General features: G+C 38.1%; 3 protein-coding genes across 4 annotated transcripts; all 3 read left to right on the top strand.

Moving 5' to 3' along the window:
• Positions 1-1,509: 1,509 nt before the first annotated feature.
• On the top strand, positions 1,510-5,451 carry LOC116294458 (uncharacterized). Its single transcript, XM_031702051.2, has 4 exons — positions 1,510-1,597; positions 2,494-2,592; positions 2,782-2,994; positions 3,773-5,451. The coding sequence occupies exons 1-4, from the start codon at positions 1,535-1,537 to the stop codon at positions 5,192-5,194; spliced, it is 1,797 nt and encodes a 598-aa protein (XP_031557911.2). The 5' UTR covers positions 1,510-1,534; the 3' UTR covers positions 5,195-5,451.
• Positions 5,452-6,118: 667 nt separating this feature from the next.
• On the top strand, positions 6,119-12,876 carry LOC116294460 (proton-coupled zinc antiporter SLC30A8). The gene is made up of 7 exons (XM_031702056.2): positions 6,119-6,366; positions 8,743-8,889; positions 9,296-9,467; positions 9,543-9,699; positions 10,292-10,397; positions 10,984-11,118; positions 11,563-12,876. The coding sequence occupies exons 1-7, from the start codon at positions 6,189-6,191 to the stop codon at positions 11,703-11,705; spliced, it is 1,038 nt and encodes a 345-aa protein (XP_031557916.1). The 5' UTR covers positions 6,119-6,188; the 3' UTR covers positions 11,706-12,876.
• Positions 12,877-14,165: 1,289 nt separating this feature from the next.
• LOC116294475 (synaptotagmin-2) lies at positions 14,166-19,959 on the top strand. 2 transcript variants are annotated; one of them, XM_089027862.1, is made up of 6 exons: positions 14,166-14,527; positions 16,806-17,087; positions 17,467-17,570; positions 17,696-18,047; positions 18,304-18,427; positions 19,205-19,959. In XM_089027862.1, exons 2-6 carry the CDS (start codon positions 16,833-16,835, stop codon positions 19,507-19,509), a joined length of 1,140 nt encoding a protein of 379 aa, XP_088883988.1. In that variant the 5' UTR covers positions 14,166-14,527; positions 16,806-16,832; the 3' UTR covers positions 19,510-19,959. The 2 variants fall into 2 exon arrangements, with proteins under 2 accessions (XP_088883988.1, XP_088883989.1); XM_089027863.1 differs by lacking the exon at positions 14,166-14,527 and adding an exon at positions 15,944-16,033.
• Positions 19,960-20,314: the final 355 nt, after the last annotated feature.

Genomic DNA, 20,314 nt, shown 5'->3' with positions numbered 1-20,314 from the left:
TCCCAGTAATCAATCCTTGACTTGAAAGAAGGTGGTCACACCATAGAATAGAGGTACGAAGTTTATTGGCGGACTCATTTTTTTTACATTTATAAACGTCCAAGCTCACACCAGCAACATTTAGGCATGTGTTTTACTCAGCAGCTACTATCGATGTACTGCTGTTAGATTATATACAGTCGAACCTCTATTAAGCGGTCACCTGGTGTTTCCTCAGGGGTGGCCGCTTAAATTTTAGCATTTTATGTGGCAAACAGTGAACTACAGTAGGACACGAAATCGATCATGTAATGTACTTTTAATTATGAACAGCAACAATAACGCGAAATACGAGGTTCAGTATTTGCATCTATATAAAAATACAGCAGTAAATAAAGTAGAATACCAATAGTAAAAAATAAAGTATAAATGAAAAAGATCGTTTATGATCTTCTGGGTTTTGGCATTCTGCAGCTTGATTTGTCGAAGTGAATCACTACCTTGGCTTAGCGCCAGTGACTGGGTTCTTCGTGACCATAGAACTGGGAAAATTGCTCTAACTTTTCGTTCACTTCTTCTGCCTTTGAAACTGTGTTAATTTCTGGCTGCTTAAGTTCAGGGTCGAAGTCGTCCTCAGAGTCAACCCGTGATGGTGCTTTCACAAGACAAGAGGTGACCGTTTAATAAACGGGCGAATTACAATGAAAATTAGCAATTTGGAAAGTCAAAAGGGTGACCGCGTCCGCTTAATAAAGGGTGACCGCTAAATAGAAGGCCGCTTGATAGAGGTTCGACTGTAATCGGAAAAAAGAAAAGAAAAGTATGACAATAACAAACCGAGACCACAGCAAGATTTACTGAAATGCCGGTGCTGGTAAGAAGCCGGGGATAGATGCAGCTTGCAAATACTAACGACATGACATGCATTAGAGTATTCCAACTGTGTGCGATCACTGGATGCATATGTGGCATATGCAAGACCTAGTTTAGACCTTTATCAGCTCCAATTTACCTGCTCCAACATCTTGAGCCAACCTGTCCACCTTTAAAATTCTTTTTGGATAATTTTCCTTTTTTTTAGGAAGCCATTACGTACAAAGGCTTCTATGATCTCTTCTATGGTCTTCTGTGACATGGCTTCACAAACGAAAATGTTCAATGTAATGAAAAGGTTCTCAATTGAAACTAGTTGTACATAGTACTTTTTTTAAAAGATGTAGAACTGAAAGAGCTGCCACATCTTACAAGAAATGTGTCTCACTAATGTACTTAATTAATCAATATATGCTCGTTAAATTCAACTATATTCACTTACTCAACACAATAGTCCACATAATCCCTGTATAATGGACTATAAAAACCCGTATTCAGCAAAACACCAATCAGTCGACAACCACGTCTCATGGGACTTTTGAGATACTTAATGAAATGTTATGAAATGCGTGACCAACAATAATTGCCGGACCTATGTATCATGGCTGCCATGCTCATCCTGTTAGAATGATATGTGAATTATAACCAAAGGCAAGGCACTTGAAAGAGAAGAGAAGCAAAGATGTTTTGGAAAATGGATGGTATGAGACTAGAGGACATCCTCCCTGTACCGAAGAAACAACCGGTGAGTCAAACCATAGAGGTGGAAGTCATTTGTGTACAGTTAACATTAGCTTAACAACCGATGTTCAAATTGAGTTGATAAACTAAATAATTAACTTGCCAATTCATTAATATTTTACCTTAAAGCTGGAATACTCTAGCACGTAGTACTTATAGCAGGTTTTGACTTTATTAGAGGAAATGATAAATTTTCCTATCAAAGCCGAGTACTCTGGCACGTATATAGGGTTTTGGTAGGTTTTAATTTGACTTAGCGGAATGATACTATACTTCAACGAAGTTAAAAACTCTAATACTTAGACTTTCAGTTTTGGCAAGTATATTCCAGAATGGGTGCATCATTTTTGTGGCATCTCTTAGGCATGTTTATTCCAGACCAGACTGATTCCAGACTAATATCTTTTTGTTACATAGACTGATCAAGTAAACTTTTCCGAATTGTTTGATAGTCTTTACTCAGAAACAAAGAAAACGTTTGTCATCATGTTGGCAGTACACGCTACTGCTCAGTTTTATTTGTCCTGCGACGGGGACGTCATGCGCTTTCTTAACCTCAATCAACTTATGAAAATGTTCTCCCGATCTTACTATCAAGGTTTCCAAACAGGATCTGTTTATTATTATTATTATTATTATTATTATTATTATTATTATTAATAATATTATTATTATTATTATCATTATTATTTATTTTTTACTTGCCGCACCAGTTGCGGGTTGAGATGGGAACTATGGAGCTAACTATACACATTTAATGCATTTGCAGCATTATTTTAAGTGTTTTTAAATTCATTACGGTTTTCCTCCCTTTAGTGCTCAAGTTCATCTTCACTACATCATCAAAATAGTTTCTTCCATTAAACTCAAAATCACGGCCACCTTTTTGTATACTTCTAGGGACGACATTTCTCGGGTGGTTATCACATGCTTGGAAAGACTGCGTCTTCCTATGACGACAAGTATGCACAGATGACGTATGGTGATCACTATCGTAAGGTACAACCATTACTCACTTGTATCATTATCAGTCATTATATAGTGTATAGTATAATGGTATACAGAGTATTTATTGTGGTATTAGTATTATTATTGGTCATTAGAATAGTATTATATCAGTCCCTCGTTAAGGGTTTAAATAAAGCAGGTAACTGACGGACGACAAATCTAATGCTTTCCTTTTTTCAGAAAATCGAAGGGGAAATCGAACGGGAAAGAAATCGTTTAGATGAGGTCATGATGGAGCCGAAGCGTCAAGCAACACAGCAGAAAAGATCAATTAAAATAGCACAAAAGACGGTTAAACGTTATGACTTGAATGAACTGAGACACCATCAAAGGCGATGCGCAGCACTTTTGTTTGGTGCAAGACAACAGGGAAACCATGAGGTTCCTTATCTGGTATGTTCCTTCATCGTACGATATTTATACTGTAAAATCATGAGGTTCCTTATCTGGTATGTTCCTTCATCGTATGATGTTCATACTGTAAAACCATGAGGTTCCTTATCTGGTATGTTCCTTCATCGTATGATATTTACACTGTAAAACCATGAGGTTCCTTATCTGGTATGTTCCTTCATCGTACGATATTTATACTGTAAAACCATGAGGTTCCTTATCTGGTATGTTCCGTCATCGTACGATATTTATACTGTAAAACCATGAGGTTCCTTATCTGGTATGTTCCGTCATCGTACGATATTTACACTGTAAAGCCATGAGGTTCCTTATCTGGTATGTTCCTTCATCGTACGATATTTATACTGTAAAACCATGAGGTTCCTTATCTGGTATGTTCCTTCATCGTATGATATTCATACTGTAAAACCATGAGGTTCCTTATCTGGTATGTTCCTTCATCGTATGATATTCATACTGTAAAACCATGAGGTTCCTTATCTGGCATGTTCCTTCATCGTATGATATTCATACTGTAAAATCATGCACTGTGATCAGCTATGACCACCCGGGTCTGATGTAGATCATCTTCTTTGTTGCGACTCAGTTTATCAACGTTAACTTTGCTAATATTGTTGTTTGAGTATGAATAGCTATTTCAGACTAACGTAGCAGCAGCTACAGACAAGTGAATATACTGGTCACGTGACGTGGTTGCAGTATATCAGCTGCCAACCATCCAATCAGCTCACAAGTTTTGTCTCCTATTTGATTTCAGGTGCGTTGGGCACCACGTCGACGAGAGAGCTACTATTTGATGAGTGAGAGAGTCTACAATGATCGTCTTTTAATGAAGCTAAGAGAACAAGAAGAGGAAGAAAGACGTAGAATGCTAGCAAGTCCCATGAACTTTGATTTTGATGACAACTTTGGCAACACACGTCAATTGTATGAGTTCCAAAAACTAGTTAGTCAAACGTCCAGACAAATCAAAGGATTGAGCTTCGATACTGAATACAAAGACTACAAGTTTGATTTCAAATCAGAAGAAAAGACAAGGCTCGAAGAACAGCAAGGACGTGTCAGTGCTTCGCCCTCCAAAGATAGCGAGAACGCCAAACGAAACTCGAAGCAGAGTAAAGTTCAATTTAGTGACGTCACAGATTACGAAAGCGATAGCCATGGAGAGAGACTAAGACGAGAGCGCAGACGTGCAAGACGCGAAGCGAGGAAAACAGAAGGTGAACTGGGTATGAGCGATATTGAATTAGACCTTTCTTCCCCAGACGTCCAAGGCAGGGGAGAAATTGATTCTTCACTGGATGGAATGGATGATGAAGATCGTCGTTTAAGCGAGTTGCTGAGCAAGATGTCACTCGAAGGAGCATCGAAAATGTCACTTCAAGGAAGAAACTCAAAGGACTATAGAAGAAATAGAAAAGCTGGTTCACTATACAGTTCCGACTTTGAAGAGGGTTCAGAAGATTACTCGTATGATGGATCTTCTTTTGCTAACAAATCGCTCTTGAGCAATGGAGAGGAACTTGAAGATGGTGTCTCAGAACTCGGAGGGGCTCACAACAACAAATACTGCAAACATTCACCAACATTCTCCATGAAGAAAAGATCGCAAGATTATTATAAGAAGCTACCTCGACTACTAAGAACCTCAGAATTGCGTGAAAAGGCTTCGAAACTGAAAGAAAAAACTCGTTTTCAGCCTACAGGACCGTTTGTCAATCATGAGTGCATGACGTCTTACAAAACTGCTTACGAACGAGCTCTTGCTCTCGTCCGTGGACGATCTCTTCCTGAACATTACACTGACTTATGGAATAGAACATCCCGTATGACCTTCTCGTATCTACCGGGTATGCCTGGTACCGAGAAGACTGTGTTCAAGGACAAAAAGGGCGGGGAACGAAGACTGGATTTGCCTAGAGGACCGAGTGGTCTGAAAGGGATTCTGGGAGATGTAGATATGAATGACTTCTACAGGGAAGAAGATGAGTTGATCTACTATATCAAACCTGATGAATTGAAAACTGTTGTGGAATCCTCGTCAAAAAATGATGATAGCAGTGATGATGATGATGATGACACTACTCTGTCTGCTACCTTAACAAGAGCCACCTCAGAATCTTACACTTTGAAGCTTAAGTCTTCATTGGGCAGCGAAACGGAATTGTCAAAGTTTTAAAGATTCTGGAAAGGACTGACATTGCAACTTTCCTCGTCTACTATTTTTTTTTAAATTATCTATAGAATGGTTTTTACTTCCGTAAAATATTATACCGGTTTAAAAAGTCTGCCATCAGCTTTCGTAATGGGTCGTCATTGAAATGTTATAGATCCAAGTATCATTGAGTGCACTGAGCAAATAATTTTTTTATTATTGCAAAGATTTACCGGCAGTGAAGAAATAAAAAATGTTCAATGAGAGCACACAGCACGCACGCGCCCGTATATTTCATAAAAGAAATAAAAAACTTGCTCACTGTGCTGTGTGGAGTTACAAAGCACTTGGGGATTGGCAGAACACTCGAAAGTGTCGAGAAGCACTCCTCCGCTACGAGTCGTGCTACCTATCCCCGCCTGCTTCATAACAGCACACAGCACGCGCGAACAGTTTTCTATTTCTTCAATTTATGACAAGGGAAGCCATTTCAAAGTCACACTTTACTACTCGAATGTTTTACGAAACTTCTCTTTCCAAAGAAAATAGATATAATCAACATTTTATAGCATTTTATAGTTTATCTATGGTTGATTATCTTATCTAGAATTTGTCTAGATTTTCTCAGATATAACCGGAATCAAGGAAACAATATTATATGTAGTAAAGCAAGTCTTTTTTCCTAGTCCTATCCTATTTGTATTTATTTTCAGTTATATTCACTCCTTTTGTTAAAATCAGAAGAGCTAACGCGCCATGCCAGTCTGATTAAACATTAATCTTTACAAATCCAAATAAAGTGTTTTTTTAAAAAGAGTCCCTCTAAAGGGCTTTCGGTCATTCCAAAAGCCGGCTATTTACACATCTGAGCACACAACGGATACATTCTCGTCCCTGATTGGTTGATAACAGAAGTTTCAGATTTTAGTACCCGCATTGTATGTTTACTCCTGTGGACTCGAAAACTTGTATTATCCCTTCGTCTTTGCCGGGCGAATTAGAGAAGAACAGAGACGGTATGTTTGATATGAAGAAGAAAGCAAAGACACGAGAATACACCAAGATTGTCTCTGACGTCGAAGAACCACCTTGTAGGTTTGTTTGTCAGCCTCCGAAGAGCGAACTTCGGGATGGAAGAAAAAGATTGATCGTCGCTATTCTGTTTTGCGTGTTTTTCATAATCTGTGAGATAACCGGTGAGATTCTAGTGTAGACATGCACTAGGTTTGTTTATTTGATAACTATAATTACAATTCATAGCTTCAACTTTATGAGTTACTTTCATTTAGTTGTGATGTATATATAGTGAGTGTGTTATTATTCTACAGCTTTTTCATTTACCGATACGTTTGTCTCGCTCGAAAGACAAGTAGTAATTTAAAATTTCAGGCACATATTCATTGACAAAAACGTTTTATTCAATTTATGTTTCTAACGCTTTAACTTAGCCATTCATGATCGACCACGGAGTTCATTTTTATGTCAACGCGAAAGAAATGTTTTGATGTTTTATGATCTTAAAACAAACAGCAACCATCACCACTATAACTACGGCCTAATTAAACGATGTAATACGTCAGTCTCTAACATTATCACCGCCTTATTTAAGAGAAATTCTTTTTTTTTTTTTTTTTTCTTTCTATTTTGATATTTTTATGGAGGAAGTTTGAATTTCTTCAGTCACACAAATATGACTTTTAATTAGTGGTTGTCAATAGTACAAAGTAGATTAGTCTTGATGGTCATTAGTCAGCTCCCATCTCATTCTTTACTTGAAATAATGCGACACAGAAAATCCCAAATGTCATTAATGTATCATTTAAACTATTTAATTTTGATCCTTTCCACCTTGCGATTCTCATCAGTCGCGGGCCATTCGGAACATTCGACAAGAGAATACTATGACCATGAAAAAATCTTTTTACTCTCTTTGAAGACCTTGAATCAAAAACAACTGTTTCCAAGGCAGAAGGAATTCATACATCCGTCTTAAATACGAGATTTTAAAAGAATCAAAGTGTATAGGAAGTGCAAGTGGTTATCGTTTAAACGACTTCCAGCCCTAAACCTAATGTAGTAACAGCTGGATGACGTGGATGGATTTCCCATCATTGGAGACTACACTATATAGTAATTATACAGTCTCTAGCTATAGCTCGCCTCACCGTCTGTCAATACTTAGTTATATCCACTGAGAGTCTTTGTTCTTCATTCATCTTTATCAAACGAGACCTCACTGAATGGTATTGATTTGAATGATATACCTAAAAGTCATTACATCACCTACTAAAAAAGAAGTAGTGTACTTTAACAGTTATAACTCACCGAGTATTATTGCCGATTCAAAATCGCTTTTCTCTAAAACTTCGTCCTCTTTTTTGCTGCTTTATTCTTAATCCTCGTTTTCATTTTCATTGAGATTAAATGTGACCATTTTTCTAGCGTTGTGTCGGTTGGACCACTGACTGAACAATACAAAAGTATCTAATATAAGAAATGCATTTGTATCATGATCATTGCCGGCATGATATCTCCTGCCGTTTAATGCCGTTATATTTGGAACTTATTTCTAATTTCGTCTTGTGATTAAGGATGTTTATTCGTACGATAGGTTGTTTTGGATCAGTTTAACCACGAGGAGCCTTCATAAAAAATGACGGTACATCGATACAAAGATATTGACATTAAAACTAAATGTTTTATTTGAAGGTTGAGGTAGTCGTCTAAATAATGCAAGCAAATGAAAAAAATAGTTAAAATTAAAAGTATTGTTAGTTTTTTTCAACGTATGGAGCGCTCTGCTTAGTTTTCCTACATCATACTCAATACATGTACTCGATTCTAATTGGTTTAGAGCCGTACGATTAATCCTTCATTTTTCTCCGTTGGAGTACCTATTGAGCTGCTATGGTAAACACATGAAAATGGTAAATATATGTTTTATAATTACAAAAATATGTATAAAATAATAAGAGACAGATAGATAGATAGATAGATAGATATCTTTATTTATACACGGACGTTTCAATCAGACCCTTTAGCAAACAGTCTTTTTATGCATTTTAATTGTCTTGATTAGAAATTTTGGAGACTGGCCACAGTCTTGGAGACAGATAAATGCCTTCACTTGGGCATACCCTTTTCATTACGATAAACTCAGTTTTACTGAAGTAAAACGAAAATTATGATATTTAATAAAATATCCACCACATTGACGACAAGATACGGCAGGTATGAGAGGTAGAACCCAGTCCTCCGCATTCAGGCAACAGACTGAGAGTTTATTGGCGCCTGACTTCCAGTCCAGTTAGTAAAATCTCCACCTTAGTAACTCCACTTAATGAAATACACGATTAAAATATGACCCCTTCTCCCTGTTCATTTACGCTGTTATGTGAGTTAAAAAACTACAGTCGGTATCCGGCACCACATTAAATCCCAGGAGTCGGGGGGCCCGGGTTGGGGAAGGAAAGGGGGGGGAGGGGGAGTGTTACTGCAGTAATAACTAGACCCAAATACTGAACCACTAGGAAACTAGAATACATAATATTTTGGATGTCTTTTGTTGGCAGGTGGTTTTATAGCTAATAGTTTAGCTGTACTGAATGATGCACTTCATCAGATCTTTGATTTGAACAGTCTACTGATGAGTTTAGCAGCTGCCTGGATTTCGAGCTGGAAACCAAATGACAGAAAAACCTATGGATATTTCAGAGCAGGTACTGGAGAAAATGTAGTTAGAGAAGCTGGGGAAATGATTGTATAGTACTTGCTTTCATAATTCATATACGTAATCAGTCATTTTAAGCTGCGACACGCGGTACAATTATACTGATTACGTGCAATACTGCAGCCAATTGATGTTGCGAGCCAAGTCACATTACGCAATTTGTTCTGTACGATGTTCATGAACAACAAAACTATCCTAGTCCAGCAACATTGTCTGCAATATTGCGCACAATTTTGCACCGTGTGTCCTTGCTTTTGGACATACACGTTTCTCCAAATAACCTAGAAAACTGCACATACGGCACGTTTCTCATGCTGCGGTTCATCGTCTATACAAAGAGTATTATCTGTCACCTGCAGTTTATACGTTAACTGACTGATCGGAATGTCTTTCAGAAATTCTTGGCGCGTGCTCAGTAATATTGACGCTATGGCTGCTGACCGGAGTGCTTGTGTACGAAGCAATTCTTAGAATAGCTACAGGATCCGTGGCACATGGGCACTCAGATCACGTGAATGCTGACATCATGATGATAACAGCCGGGCTTACATGTGGAGCTTGCATCATGTGAGTAACTGATAAACTGATATCAAAAAGGCGTCGACTGAATAACTAGACAAATTAAGGGTGATTTTGTTTCAGCCTTGCATTCATGCTGAGCGGTATGGGTCATAACCACAGCCACGGCCATAATCATGGAGAAGAGAACATCAACGTTAAAGCTGCTTTTCTACACACTATTGGTGATGCTATCTACAGTTTTACAGTTCTAGTAGCAGGAGCTATTATAAAGTTCAAGGTAAAAGCATGGATAAAATTATTCAATTATAAAACTAGACCCACTTACCTTGCAGTGGTAAAAAAAGTGTTTGATAGTTTGGAAATATGGTTGACAGTAGTGTTAGTAGAACCAAGCAGATATATGTCTACATGATCATGAGTGAGTATGTAGGTAGGTAGGTAGGTAGGTAGTATGTAGGTAGGTAGGTAGGTAGGTCGGTAGGTAGGTAGTATGTAGGTAGGTAGGTAGGTAGGTAGGTAGGTAGGTAGGTAGGTAGGTAGGTAGGTAGTATGTAGGTAGGTACGTAGGTAGGTACGTAGGAACGTAGGCACGTAGGCACGTAGGCACGTAGGCACGTAGGCACGTAGGTACGTAGGTACGTAAGTACGTAGGAAAGTAGGTACGTAGGTACGTAGGAACGTAGGAACGTAGGTACGTAGGTACGTAGGTACGTAGGTACGTAGGTACGTAGGTACGTAGGCAGGTACGTAGGTAGACAGGTAGGTAGGTAGTGTGTTTTAGATAGAGGGCAGGAAGCAGCATAGGGAATAAATAAAGATAAATAAATCAGATGAACCCTTTCAATAGTTACCGAGGGTTTTGTTTACAGCCTGAGTGGCAGAAAGCAGATGCCGTGTGCAGCTTGATAGGTGCTGTAATCGTAGTTGCAAGTACGTTTAGCGTCGTGAGAGATTCTATCAACATCTTATTTGAAGGTGAGTAAAAATAGCGGAAATGCGCATTATCAGTAATATGTACTAAATGCCAACAATAAGTATTGTGTAATGTGTAGTGATATATGGGATGGGATTGTTTAGCGTGTAGCGTGTAGCGTGTAGCGTGTAGCGTGTAGCGTGTAGCGTGTAGCGTGTAGCGTGTAGCGTGTAGCGTGTAGCGTGTAGCGTGTAGCGTGTAGCGTGTAGCGTGTAGCGTGTAGCGTGTAGCGTGTAGCGTGTAGCGTGTAGCGTGTAGCGTGTAGGATGTATTGCGTAGCTTGTAGTGTAGTATGTAGTATGTAATTAATATAATGTAGTGTAATGTATGGTGAGTGGTAGTATAGTGTATGATTAAGTGTGTGGTTGGAGTTCGTAGTGCATAGTTTGTTACTAATTTATCGGGTATATAGTGTTTGGAACGTAGTGCCTGATGAGTGCTTATTTTATACTTTATGCGCCGCTGGTCAGCCAGACGTTTCTTCTCGACTGAGCTGATGTACTGAACAATGAGGCCGCAGTAGCCAACTAATCATAGCGATAAAAAATGTTATCTATGATGCACCATTTTATCTTTTTCTCCAAACAGGCATTCCTCGTAGTGTTCGAATAGCAGATATCAACCGAGATTTAAGCTCGATAGACCACGTGCAAGGTTATCACAATGTCCATTTCTGGGCAATAACCGCTGGAAGGAACGCCTTATCTGCACACCTGGTCGTAGGTACGTACCTATTGTCAATCTGTAATCATCTCATTCATGTTTCTCTTTCAAACAGAACCCTTATTGGCCTTGGCAGAAACGAATGGCAAACTAGGCAAAGCAACTTGGGTAGGAATCGTTTAAATTATGTCGGCGAAATGCGAGCAAAACCAAAAAAGTTCTATATGTATCGAAATATAAAACAAAAAAATAAAAACAAAAGATTGTGACCAAATCGTTCCTATCAAGGGCTTATGAAGTGGAAGTCAAAAACACCACGTGATGTAGAAAGGAGTCACGTGACGAAGTCCCCCATTATGCCTACATCCATACTAGATGCGGTAACTCTAGCAGATGTCAAATCAATTTCCATCCTTAAGTCTACAATGTCGCTGTGCTCAGTTAAAGTTATTTGACTGCCTGGTACATCCTGCCATTAATAACTGCCCTTTTTTCTGGTTCTAGATTCTCTTGCAGACGTAAATAGCACTTTAAGGAACGCTTCTAAGATGCTGTCGTCCAAATACAGCCTGTATCACTGTACGCTTCAGATAGAACAGCAAGAAAACAAGACAGGGATCCCAGCTGAATCAAAAGGCGACTGCTAGCATGATGTTCGCATAAGGAAACATTTCTGTAAAATTATACTCTTTACTCTTCATTAAAGAAGCTCAGCTAAATCAAAGTAAAACCATTAATAATATTTTGTTAGTTGCTGGTTCGTTTTTTTGCTTGATAAAGACGATGTCTGTTCCTTGTTGTATGTAAATTTAATCAGATTTCCTTTTTGTCCATGTGTTCATGAGAGGTGAAGATCGCCGTAGCATTTCAAAGCAGGTCACACACGTTTTCTTGTTCGTTCAATTTATTATGCAAGGATATCATACTAGGACTAAACTCGAAAGATTTCAAAACAAGGCGACCTAAACAGATATCAAAACCCCCAGTTAGACTCAAGCGTTCCAAGGGAAGGAGGGCGGGGGTAGGAATGAAGATAACTGTTAAACAAAAATTAAGAATCAGCACCCGCCCCCTCTACAAATTGAAATAGGAAGATGCGCGCGCTCACATATATTAAGAGCAGAAGAAAGAATACGCCAAATATGTAGCCTCGGAGTAAAAGACGAAAAGCACTTTGTTTCTAGCATGTCCATGTTACTCCAATGAAAGGGGTGCAAGTGAAAGTTAAATATTAACCTCGAGAACATGAATGAAGACGGAAAATTTCTTATCATCATAATTCCAAAGCATAGTATAGAAGTAATAAATTATGCGTTCGGTGTATATATAATGAAGTAGAGAGAATAAGAGAAAAATATCAAATGCCCTTGGCAGGATAATTCCAAGGCAGTCCATTCAAAAGATTGTCGCAAAATTTGTTCATGAAATGCTTCGAAAAAAGAAAAACTAATTATTACAGCGGGCTGTTGGTGGGTGCTGATATTTAACAATTATTCACTGAAGGCAAAGTGAATATCAGGAAATGTTTACCGAGACGTGGGTCTTCGAGCAGCGAGGTAAATATTCTCCGATATTCACTGAGCCTGAGTGAATTTGATAAAATAACGAAGAGAGAGTTTTTTTTCAAATTATGCTTATCTCTGTAAGCGGCATAAATCGACAAACAAGCGTGCGCGTGCGCGTTGCATTCACCTGTAGGTAAATATAACAGCATAAGACGTAAATTGTGACCAATGAGCGCGCCGGATTTATAATATTCACTCGTGTAAAAATACTAATGGTTATTATTAATATATTATATTGTTATAGACTCCAATTGTTGTGTTGTGTTGTGTTGTCTATGAAGGTGTAAAAGGTGATAAGGAATTAAAAGTAAAAAAGAACAGTGTCTAGTTTTTCAAAAGGCATCAGGATCCCACATTGAAAGGTTAGCCCCATGCGATATGTCAGGCTGTGTCTGCTGGTCATAGCAAGGGTTTCATCATCTACGGTCTAGGGGCCGACTAAACTCTCCCTTAGGCTTCGGATGAGATACCTGATCAGCCTGTAAATCCAGGGATAGCGGTGTCGGTGTCGGGCCGAAATCTCCGGCAAAGCCGTAAATGCTTCGCGCTGTCATACGACGCTTCAGCACTCGATGTGTAAATATGAAAATTAAATAAAGCAACAAAACTAGTAAAGAAAGTTTCTCTAGTTCTCTAGCAGATAAACTTTTGAGCGTCTAGTTTTTCGAATGGCATTCCACATTTAGCACTAGTTTATTATAAGAGTTTTTCATGGATTTATCGCTTGCAGCTAATACGAAATAACCTATATTTTCTTATGCAATAATTGTGATTCAACTATATATTTTAGTGATTGATTCAGAATTCGTGCGTAAATTGAAATTTCGATCCCTGATCCCAAGCATTTTGGCACACAAATTCTGAAATGTGAAAATAACCTTTCGATCCCAGAAATAATTCCTTGGATCGATTGAATGATAAGATCCGGATCCCTTGGACAGGACAACAATGATGATGTTGTTATGACTCAAGGGTGCAACATGTTCGACACAAGTTAACCCGAACACAAACGAGGGCTGCGATATATCGAAATTTTTTTTTTCTTGATTAAAATAAGGTTCAGTTACGTGTGTAAACACACACAAGTAGAAAGACTTGTTTTGACAAGGTTGTAGCCGCAGTTGTAATTTTACAATGAAGATATAATGGATGTGTACTAGAATATCCAAATCTGAGTTCTGAAAGTCGAGCAAGTATTTAGTCATGAAGAAATATTTTTATGAAGAAAGGTTAAACTCCGGCCATGTGAAAATACGTAATTCAAGGCAGTGTACAGAACCGGCCTGATTCAATTAATTGAAGGTTAATCTCTCCAAATATTATCAGACCACAGACGACAGATAAAGTTTTTTTTATAGGGGGAGGGGAGGAATATTTTCAGAAGTCAATCATAAGTCAATGTCGCCGCTCCAAGCGCCATGTGATTTTGACTTCCTGAGTGAAGTTGAGCATTTCAAAATAAGGTCAAATCTTTTCTTTGCAAATTTTGAATACGTAATGATATCATACACTTGAACGATTTGTAAACAAAGAGCTGGCCACACATCACACCGATCTCCAACAACTCGACTGTGACACGAAGTTTTTAACGGTTTACCGTACTGAGAAAAGATCAACTAGTGGCGCGCTTAAAACAATGAAGACATTATCATAAAACTTAATCCCAAATGACAAGAAACTACGACTGAAATCTGCTTTGAGGAGCCTAAAATCCTAAAACTGTTCATTTTAACCTTGAAAAGATAGATGAAAATATTACCGTTAAAATTTGAACGAGACAGATACAGCAGGGATGGCGTCTTTTTTTCAATGAACCCGATTTTCAAGCTTGAAGTAACTTGGAAAAGTTTCTAAGAACTTTGTCGCTTGCTCAACACAAGATAAACTATATATGTTTCCTGAAGGTAGGCCTATCTAACTTTTATTATAAATATAATATTTAATTTTATAGAATAGTTTAGTCACTTTATCATAGTTTTATTCAAATTAGTCAACATTTTTCTTTTCAATCATGAATAAGAATCCCTGGAATAGATGAAATTTTATTCGTTTTACATTTTTCGACATCCCTAAAAGTTTCTAGAAAAAATGTCATCAAAGGCTTCAAGTCGTTATTTCTAAACCGTTTCCAAAATAGGAAATTTGATGTTTCATATATCCAAACAACACATTCTGTACAAACAGTATATTGACTGACGTATATTGATCGACATAATTTGAGCATCACTCATTTGCTAATAGATTATGATGGCCACATCTACTTATTTGTGATTTGATTCATTCGTCTTTTTATGTCTATACATCGCATCCTTATACGTTCCATTTTCGAAGCTATATAAATTGTGCAAGAGGCTGCTGAAGCAGGTTGAGCTTAGGGTTCTTTTTGACAATAATTTAGACACGCGCGCGCCATTTGACCAACACTATGTTGACCAATTTAAAAAAGGCGGGAACTGAGAAAACTGAGAGCAAAATGACTAGATTTTCTTTGAATTTCTCAAATCGAAACTGCACAGCTTTGTCAGTTGTGGAGTTTTAGGGGTTGAAAGATTAATTGTGTTTTTTACAGTTGATCAATAATCCTTGGACAAACAATAATGATGATGAGTTAGATTGATTTTGCGCCGATACTCAATTCAATGAACATAAATTATCTTCGCTATAATGGTCGAAGAAATGGCGGGAAAAAGTCGTTTATATTCATTGTTAGACATTTCATGAAATCTCTTTTTCATTAATGGGTATGCCGTACAGCTGATCGAGGGTGACAGTTTACTAACTAGCATAAAGCAAGCACCTTGACACGAAAGCCCCTGAGGATCAAAAACTCCCCTGAACTAGATCATAGACAGGTTGAGACAGGTTATGGTGTTAAGCTCGAGATTTGTTGACATTTTCATTTTCTATATGGACTAGTTTTAAAAGAAAAAATCCATCAACTAATTTGGTTTTTAAGGGCCATGAGTAGCAGTCCTGATGACACCCCTGAGATAAAGAAATACCATGAGGAAAAAAATTAATTTGATAACGCGCGTTTAAAAAAAAAAACAAACTATATTTTTACTAGATCGTACAAGCCAACACAATCAAACACAAAGCCGAAGTTATCGTTTTCTTAAATCTAATTTGCATTCTTGATTCTTTTTTCTTTTCAAATACTAACCACTTGCAGTGTTTATGACCGGATTTCAGAGCCGATACGGACGAATGGCTGACCTAAGATTCTTTTCTAAAGTCTCCCTCTGTTGTCCTCAGACGGAAAGCGCAAAAACACTTCCGAGATTCGGAAACTCAAAGCTCAGATAAGTTTTCGAACACAGGAAATTACTTGGAAAGTGTATTCTACTTTTAGTCTCATGAAGGGGATTGATGTGATGAGAGGAAATTACAGTCTTGAAGGCGGTAGACAGGTGAAATTCGATTATTGGACAGTTTGGGACGTATTCAGTATGGAACTCTTGCAAACATACCAGTTTTTTTTTACTTATTATTGATAACATATTGATACTGTATCTGAAATTGTCTTTGGTATATAGTTTCTAGATTAGGAGGGAAACAATGGTAATCATACGATCAAGTGTTATTGCTAACATTATTGAATTTGGAAGGTTTGTTCGTGGGAGAAAACCATTTCCATCTTGTATATGGAAGTGCATGCAATGTGTGGGTTTTCTTGGTGTGCATCATTTACGTTACTTCCGTTTTTTGCCCACGATGGGATGTGAACTCGCACCAAACTATTCTGCCTTACCTTGATAGGCTAGCGAGGAAAAAACTTTATAAGATAGTAGTAATAATTGGAAATTAAAAGAAAGTATCGAGTAAGGCATACATGCTAGAGTGAAAGACAGAAAAATAGCAATAAGGGAAAGAAAGGTAAAATATGCCTAGGAACACGGAACAAGTAAAAGGAAACTAAATAATTCAGACCTGAGCATCAATACTAGAAGGACTTTCGGGGGGCGGTTCTGCTGTCGCCTCCTGTCACATGCTCGTCTTTTTCTTTTCTTTCTTGTGCTGTGTTGATGGTAATTTCTGTTAGGCGTAAGGTGTGTTTATTATTTATTATTATTTTATTTAGTACTTAGGTTTTTGGTGACGAAATCAATGAAATAATAATAATAATAATAACAATAATAATAAAAAGGACTGACCAACTTATCTGTAACATTTTCCCAACAGACGTACGCCAGACAGCGGTGATTATTCATGCACAAATACCTGCTGATAACCGGTGTGTTTGTCATCGTATTAGTCCTGTTTTTCACCTTCGCCTATTTTGCTCTAAAGAGCGCCGGAAAGACGCGGAGTCCATCCAGTTTTTGGAATCACGATAAAGATACAAAGCCTGATCTAGACTGGGATAACTTTGATTGCTTCCAGTCGTCTTATTACGGCAAACCAAGAATTTTTGAAGCTCAATGTATTTCTGTTCAACCGCGAACTTACGAAGACTTACAGAAGGTACGTAGATCTAAATTAACAAGAAGACCTGTGGCCCCAATGATTTAATTGTTTTAGTGTATGAACCTACAAACAATTTTGAAATTAGGTTGAATGAAAATTTATTTTTCGCCTATTTCTCGGTACTTTTCGATACAAGCCAATCAGAGCGCAGGATTCGTGATAGACCATTAGTAGGTTTATACTAATGTCTATTGAATTGGGGGGAGGGGGTGCATGCAGAGAACTCAAACTAGAATATCGCTATATTATATTAGATTTGTCTACCGTATACTGGTAATTATACTATAATAGTAGCACTGATTCAAGAAGCAGTGACTAAGATGGAGATAGACAATGTAAGTACAATCAAAGGTATTATTTCTATCTTTGAAAACAGAGTGAAGAAAAGCTAGCAGACAGCTCATCATCTGCCAGTGCTAATGAGGACAATTCCAGTGAAGCCTGCAAACTGAAGTTTACTTTACAGTATAACACTGTCAGGTAGGAATGCGCATTATTCCTTTACTCTATACACTAATATATACCTTAATATACCTGTAATATACAGTATAACACTGTCAGGTAGGAATGCGCATTATTCCTTTACTCTATTTGTTTTCCTGTAGTTCAACTTTGGTCGTTCATCTTCTTGCTGCTAAGCATCTGGTCCAGCAAGAAAATGCCGGCGCCGCTGCTTATTACGTCATGATGAAAATCATCCCACAGACTCATCGTACGTTTCGCACACGTGCCATCAAAAGTGGAGCACCTCTAGAATTCAACGAAATATTCAAATTTCAAGTTAATGAACAAGACTTGCTTCAACAAAATCTTAAAGTGATATTGTGTTTCTTCGATCGCTTCTCCCACCATGGCGTCATAGGAGAACTTAGAGTGGATCTCGCTGACCTTGAATCTCGAGGGCTCACGTTGTCGAGAGAAATTTTACTTTGTAAGAAAATAAACAGAATACATAAGGTAAGTCTAAAACAAATCGTATTTGGGTTCTCATCTGACATTATTGGAGAGAGGAATGAAAGGTATGGTTTTTGTTCATGACCTATATTCATTCAACATCATCATTTATGATTTTTTCCTCATAGGTCCTTTTTTTTCTTCTGTATTCTGTTTTCATCTTTTTCGTTTTATTATTTTTTTCTTTTCACATGTTTCTGCTGTTCTTGTTTTCGTCTCTTTCATTTTTCTTTGTTTTTCTTGTTGTCTGTGCTGCCAGAAGTCGCCAGTCACAGGAGCTGAGATCATGTTGTCATTGGGTTACCTTAGACTAACTGAAAGACTTGCTGTTGTTGTAATTGCTGCCAAAAATCTACCAACGCTCGACACAGGACGACCACCAGGTAAAAATAAAGAGAGTTCGAGGGTTGGGGACGATTAAGCATGCGCGTTTTGGCGGGAACATTACCGCCAAATGCACATGAGGCTGCATCAATAAAACCATTTACTCTAAAATAGCTTTTCTCGTCTCCAGCATAGAAGAATATATACAATTATTCAAAAAAATTGACTTCTCTTGCGAAAAGAATGGATAAAATGCGACCGCCTTCCCCCTACTCAAAACACTGTTGGGATCTTGTCTTCGGCGCTGCAAATAAAAATCTCGATGCCGTATGCGTGCGTTGCGCAGCCCAACAAAACCGCAGCGATCAAATGAGGGGCAGCGTCTGGACTATGCTGTAACCGTGATGTAATTTTCTAAACTTTTGCTCTTTTGATTCTTTTTTCGCGCAATGTAAGTGGTCTGGCTGTGCCATTACCTTGGCGTGACCGTTGTTTAGGTATTTGATTGGATGGAGAGTAAATTATCGCGCAATGTGACTGGCCTTGCGCACAGTGCCTTGCCGTGTAACGCCGGACTGCGTTCGTGCCGCCAACTTTTCACGATCATACTCGAAAGCTACTCTGATATCGTGCTGACTGACCAGGGTGATATTTAAAAATTATCCGCAGAAGGCTAAGTATATAAGGAACGGTCTATTTGATTTTGATTGAGGGGGGGGGGGGGGGGGGGGGATGGGAGTGGCTCTCGAACAGTCAGCAGCGCGCGCTATTTTCTATAAGCACCTGGTTAATGACTAAAAGGTATTATAATCCTGGGTTCATGTTATCTGTCGTAGATCCATATGTTGAAGTAAGACTACAACATGGCGGCCGTCTCCTCAAACAAAAGAAAACACATCGTAAAATCAAAGATTGCAATCCCGTATTCAATGAAAGCTTAACGTTCCATATCCCACATGGTATTCTACACCAATCATCCTTAATAATTTGTATGAAGCATGAAGATGACAGTGATAGGGATATTCAGTTAGGCCAAGTCTTCCTCGGCCCTGAAGCGACGGGGCTTCAGTTCGAGCACTGGAACGAAATGAGGGTGAACAATAAACCAGTAGCAAGATGGCACAAGCTGCAATCCACATAATGAATCAATGAATCAATGAATCTATTCGTTTTAATAAATTGGAAAATATTTTGCTTCTGTTTTAGTTGCGCATTTCCAAACAAGAGTCAGCAGCACTATTGCAGATTTTTATTTAATGATTTCGAGAATAAGTAAAAAAAGGCTGCACCTGGATTCTTGGAGCTGAAAATAACTCCGGAATTACTTCTATTTGGATAGATTTGCACGCCCTTCATCGCAGTACAGAGACATAAGCAGCCTTCTTATTTTAATTATATAAAATATTTTTGAACGACTTTGCATGAGCGTGTCATGTGCCTCGTGCCAGATGGCACATAATGCCTCATTAGATAGTTAAATTAATAAATATATACGGAAATATTATTGGGAATCATAAGGTTTCAATTACTGGATATGTAATTCAAGGTTAAATAAAAGGGAAAAGGTAAATAAAGGGTATAGAATTGAAAATAGAGTTGCTTTTTGCCAGTGTTCTTTTCATTGTTATATGTCAAATTTTGGTCAGTCTCCCAAGATATTCATGGCTTACAGCAGGAAGCACTGAGTAGGGAAGATGATAGATTCAACGCCGCCGTGATCACGCTCCTGTCCAATCCCGTTCTTAGAGCTCGTTCAAGGTATACTCACTGAATACACAGTTTTATCAACGACGGGACTAGTTTTTTTATTTTGCAAATATCAAATTTATCTCTTCTAAAAAAGACGCACACAAAAAGTTGGTTTTAGTGCATTTGAGGGTCACATGTTACGATAACTTTCGTGTAATTCTACACATATAATCGTTCTTGTACATGTATTTAGACGG

Source organism: Actinia tenebrosa, unplaced genomic scaffold (assembly GCF_029948245.1).
Source record: "Actinia tenebrosa isolate PJP-AT-01 unplaced genomic scaffold, QUT_ActTen_1.0 PGA_scaffold11__36_contigs__length_13525064, whole genome shotgun sequence".
NCBI lineage: Eukaryota > Metazoa > Cnidaria > Anthozoa > Actiniaria > Actiniidae > Actinia > Actinia tenebrosa.
The sequence above is the reverse complement of the archived record's forward strand: the minus strand, read 5'-3'. Positions and strand labels throughout refer to the sequence as shown.

What these genes read in the sequence shown, in the direction of transcription:
- LOC116294458 (XM_031702051.2), top strand. Translation starts at nt 1,535, where the DNA reads ATGTTTTGGAAAATGGATGGTATGAGACTAGAGGACATCCTCCCTGTA. An exon ending in CTGTACCGAAGAAACAACCG is followed by an intron (nt 1,598 to 2,493) that starts GTGAGTCAAACC and finishes GTATACTTCTAG; the next exon opens with GGACGACATTTCTCGGGTGG. An exon ending in ATGGTGATCACTATCGTAAG is followed by an intron (nt 2,593 to 2,781) that starts GTACAACCATTA and finishes TCCTTTTTTCAG; the next exon opens with AAAATCGAAGGGGAAATCGA.
- LOC116294460 (XM_031702056.2), top strand. Translation starts at nt 6,189, where the DNA reads ATGTTTGATATGAAGAAGAAAGCAAAGACACGAGAATACACCAAGATT. An exon ending in CATAATCTGTGAGATAACCG is followed by an intron (nt 6,367 to 8,742) that starts GTGAGATTCTAG and finishes TTTTGTTGGCAG; the next exon opens with GTGGTTTTATAGCTAATAGT. An exon ending in ATCTGCACACCTGGTCGTAG is followed by an intron (nt 11,119 to 11,562) that starts GTACGTACCTAT and finishes TTCTGGTTCTAG; the next exon opens with ATTCTCTTGCAGACGTAAAT.
- LOC116294475 (XM_089027862.1), top strand. Translation starts at nt 16,833, where the DNA reads ATGCACAAATACCTGCTGATAACCGGTGTGTTTGTCATCGTATTAGTC. An exon ending in CTTACGAAGACTTACAGAAG is followed by an intron (nt 17,088 to 17,466) that starts GTACGTAGATCT and finishes CTTTGAAAACAG; the next exon opens with AGTGAAGAAAAGCTAGCAGA. An exon ending in AAATAAACAGAATACATAAG is followed by an intron (nt 18,048 to 18,303) that starts GTAAGTCTAAAA and finishes CTGTGCTGCCAG; the next exon opens with AAGTCGCCAGTCACAGGAGC.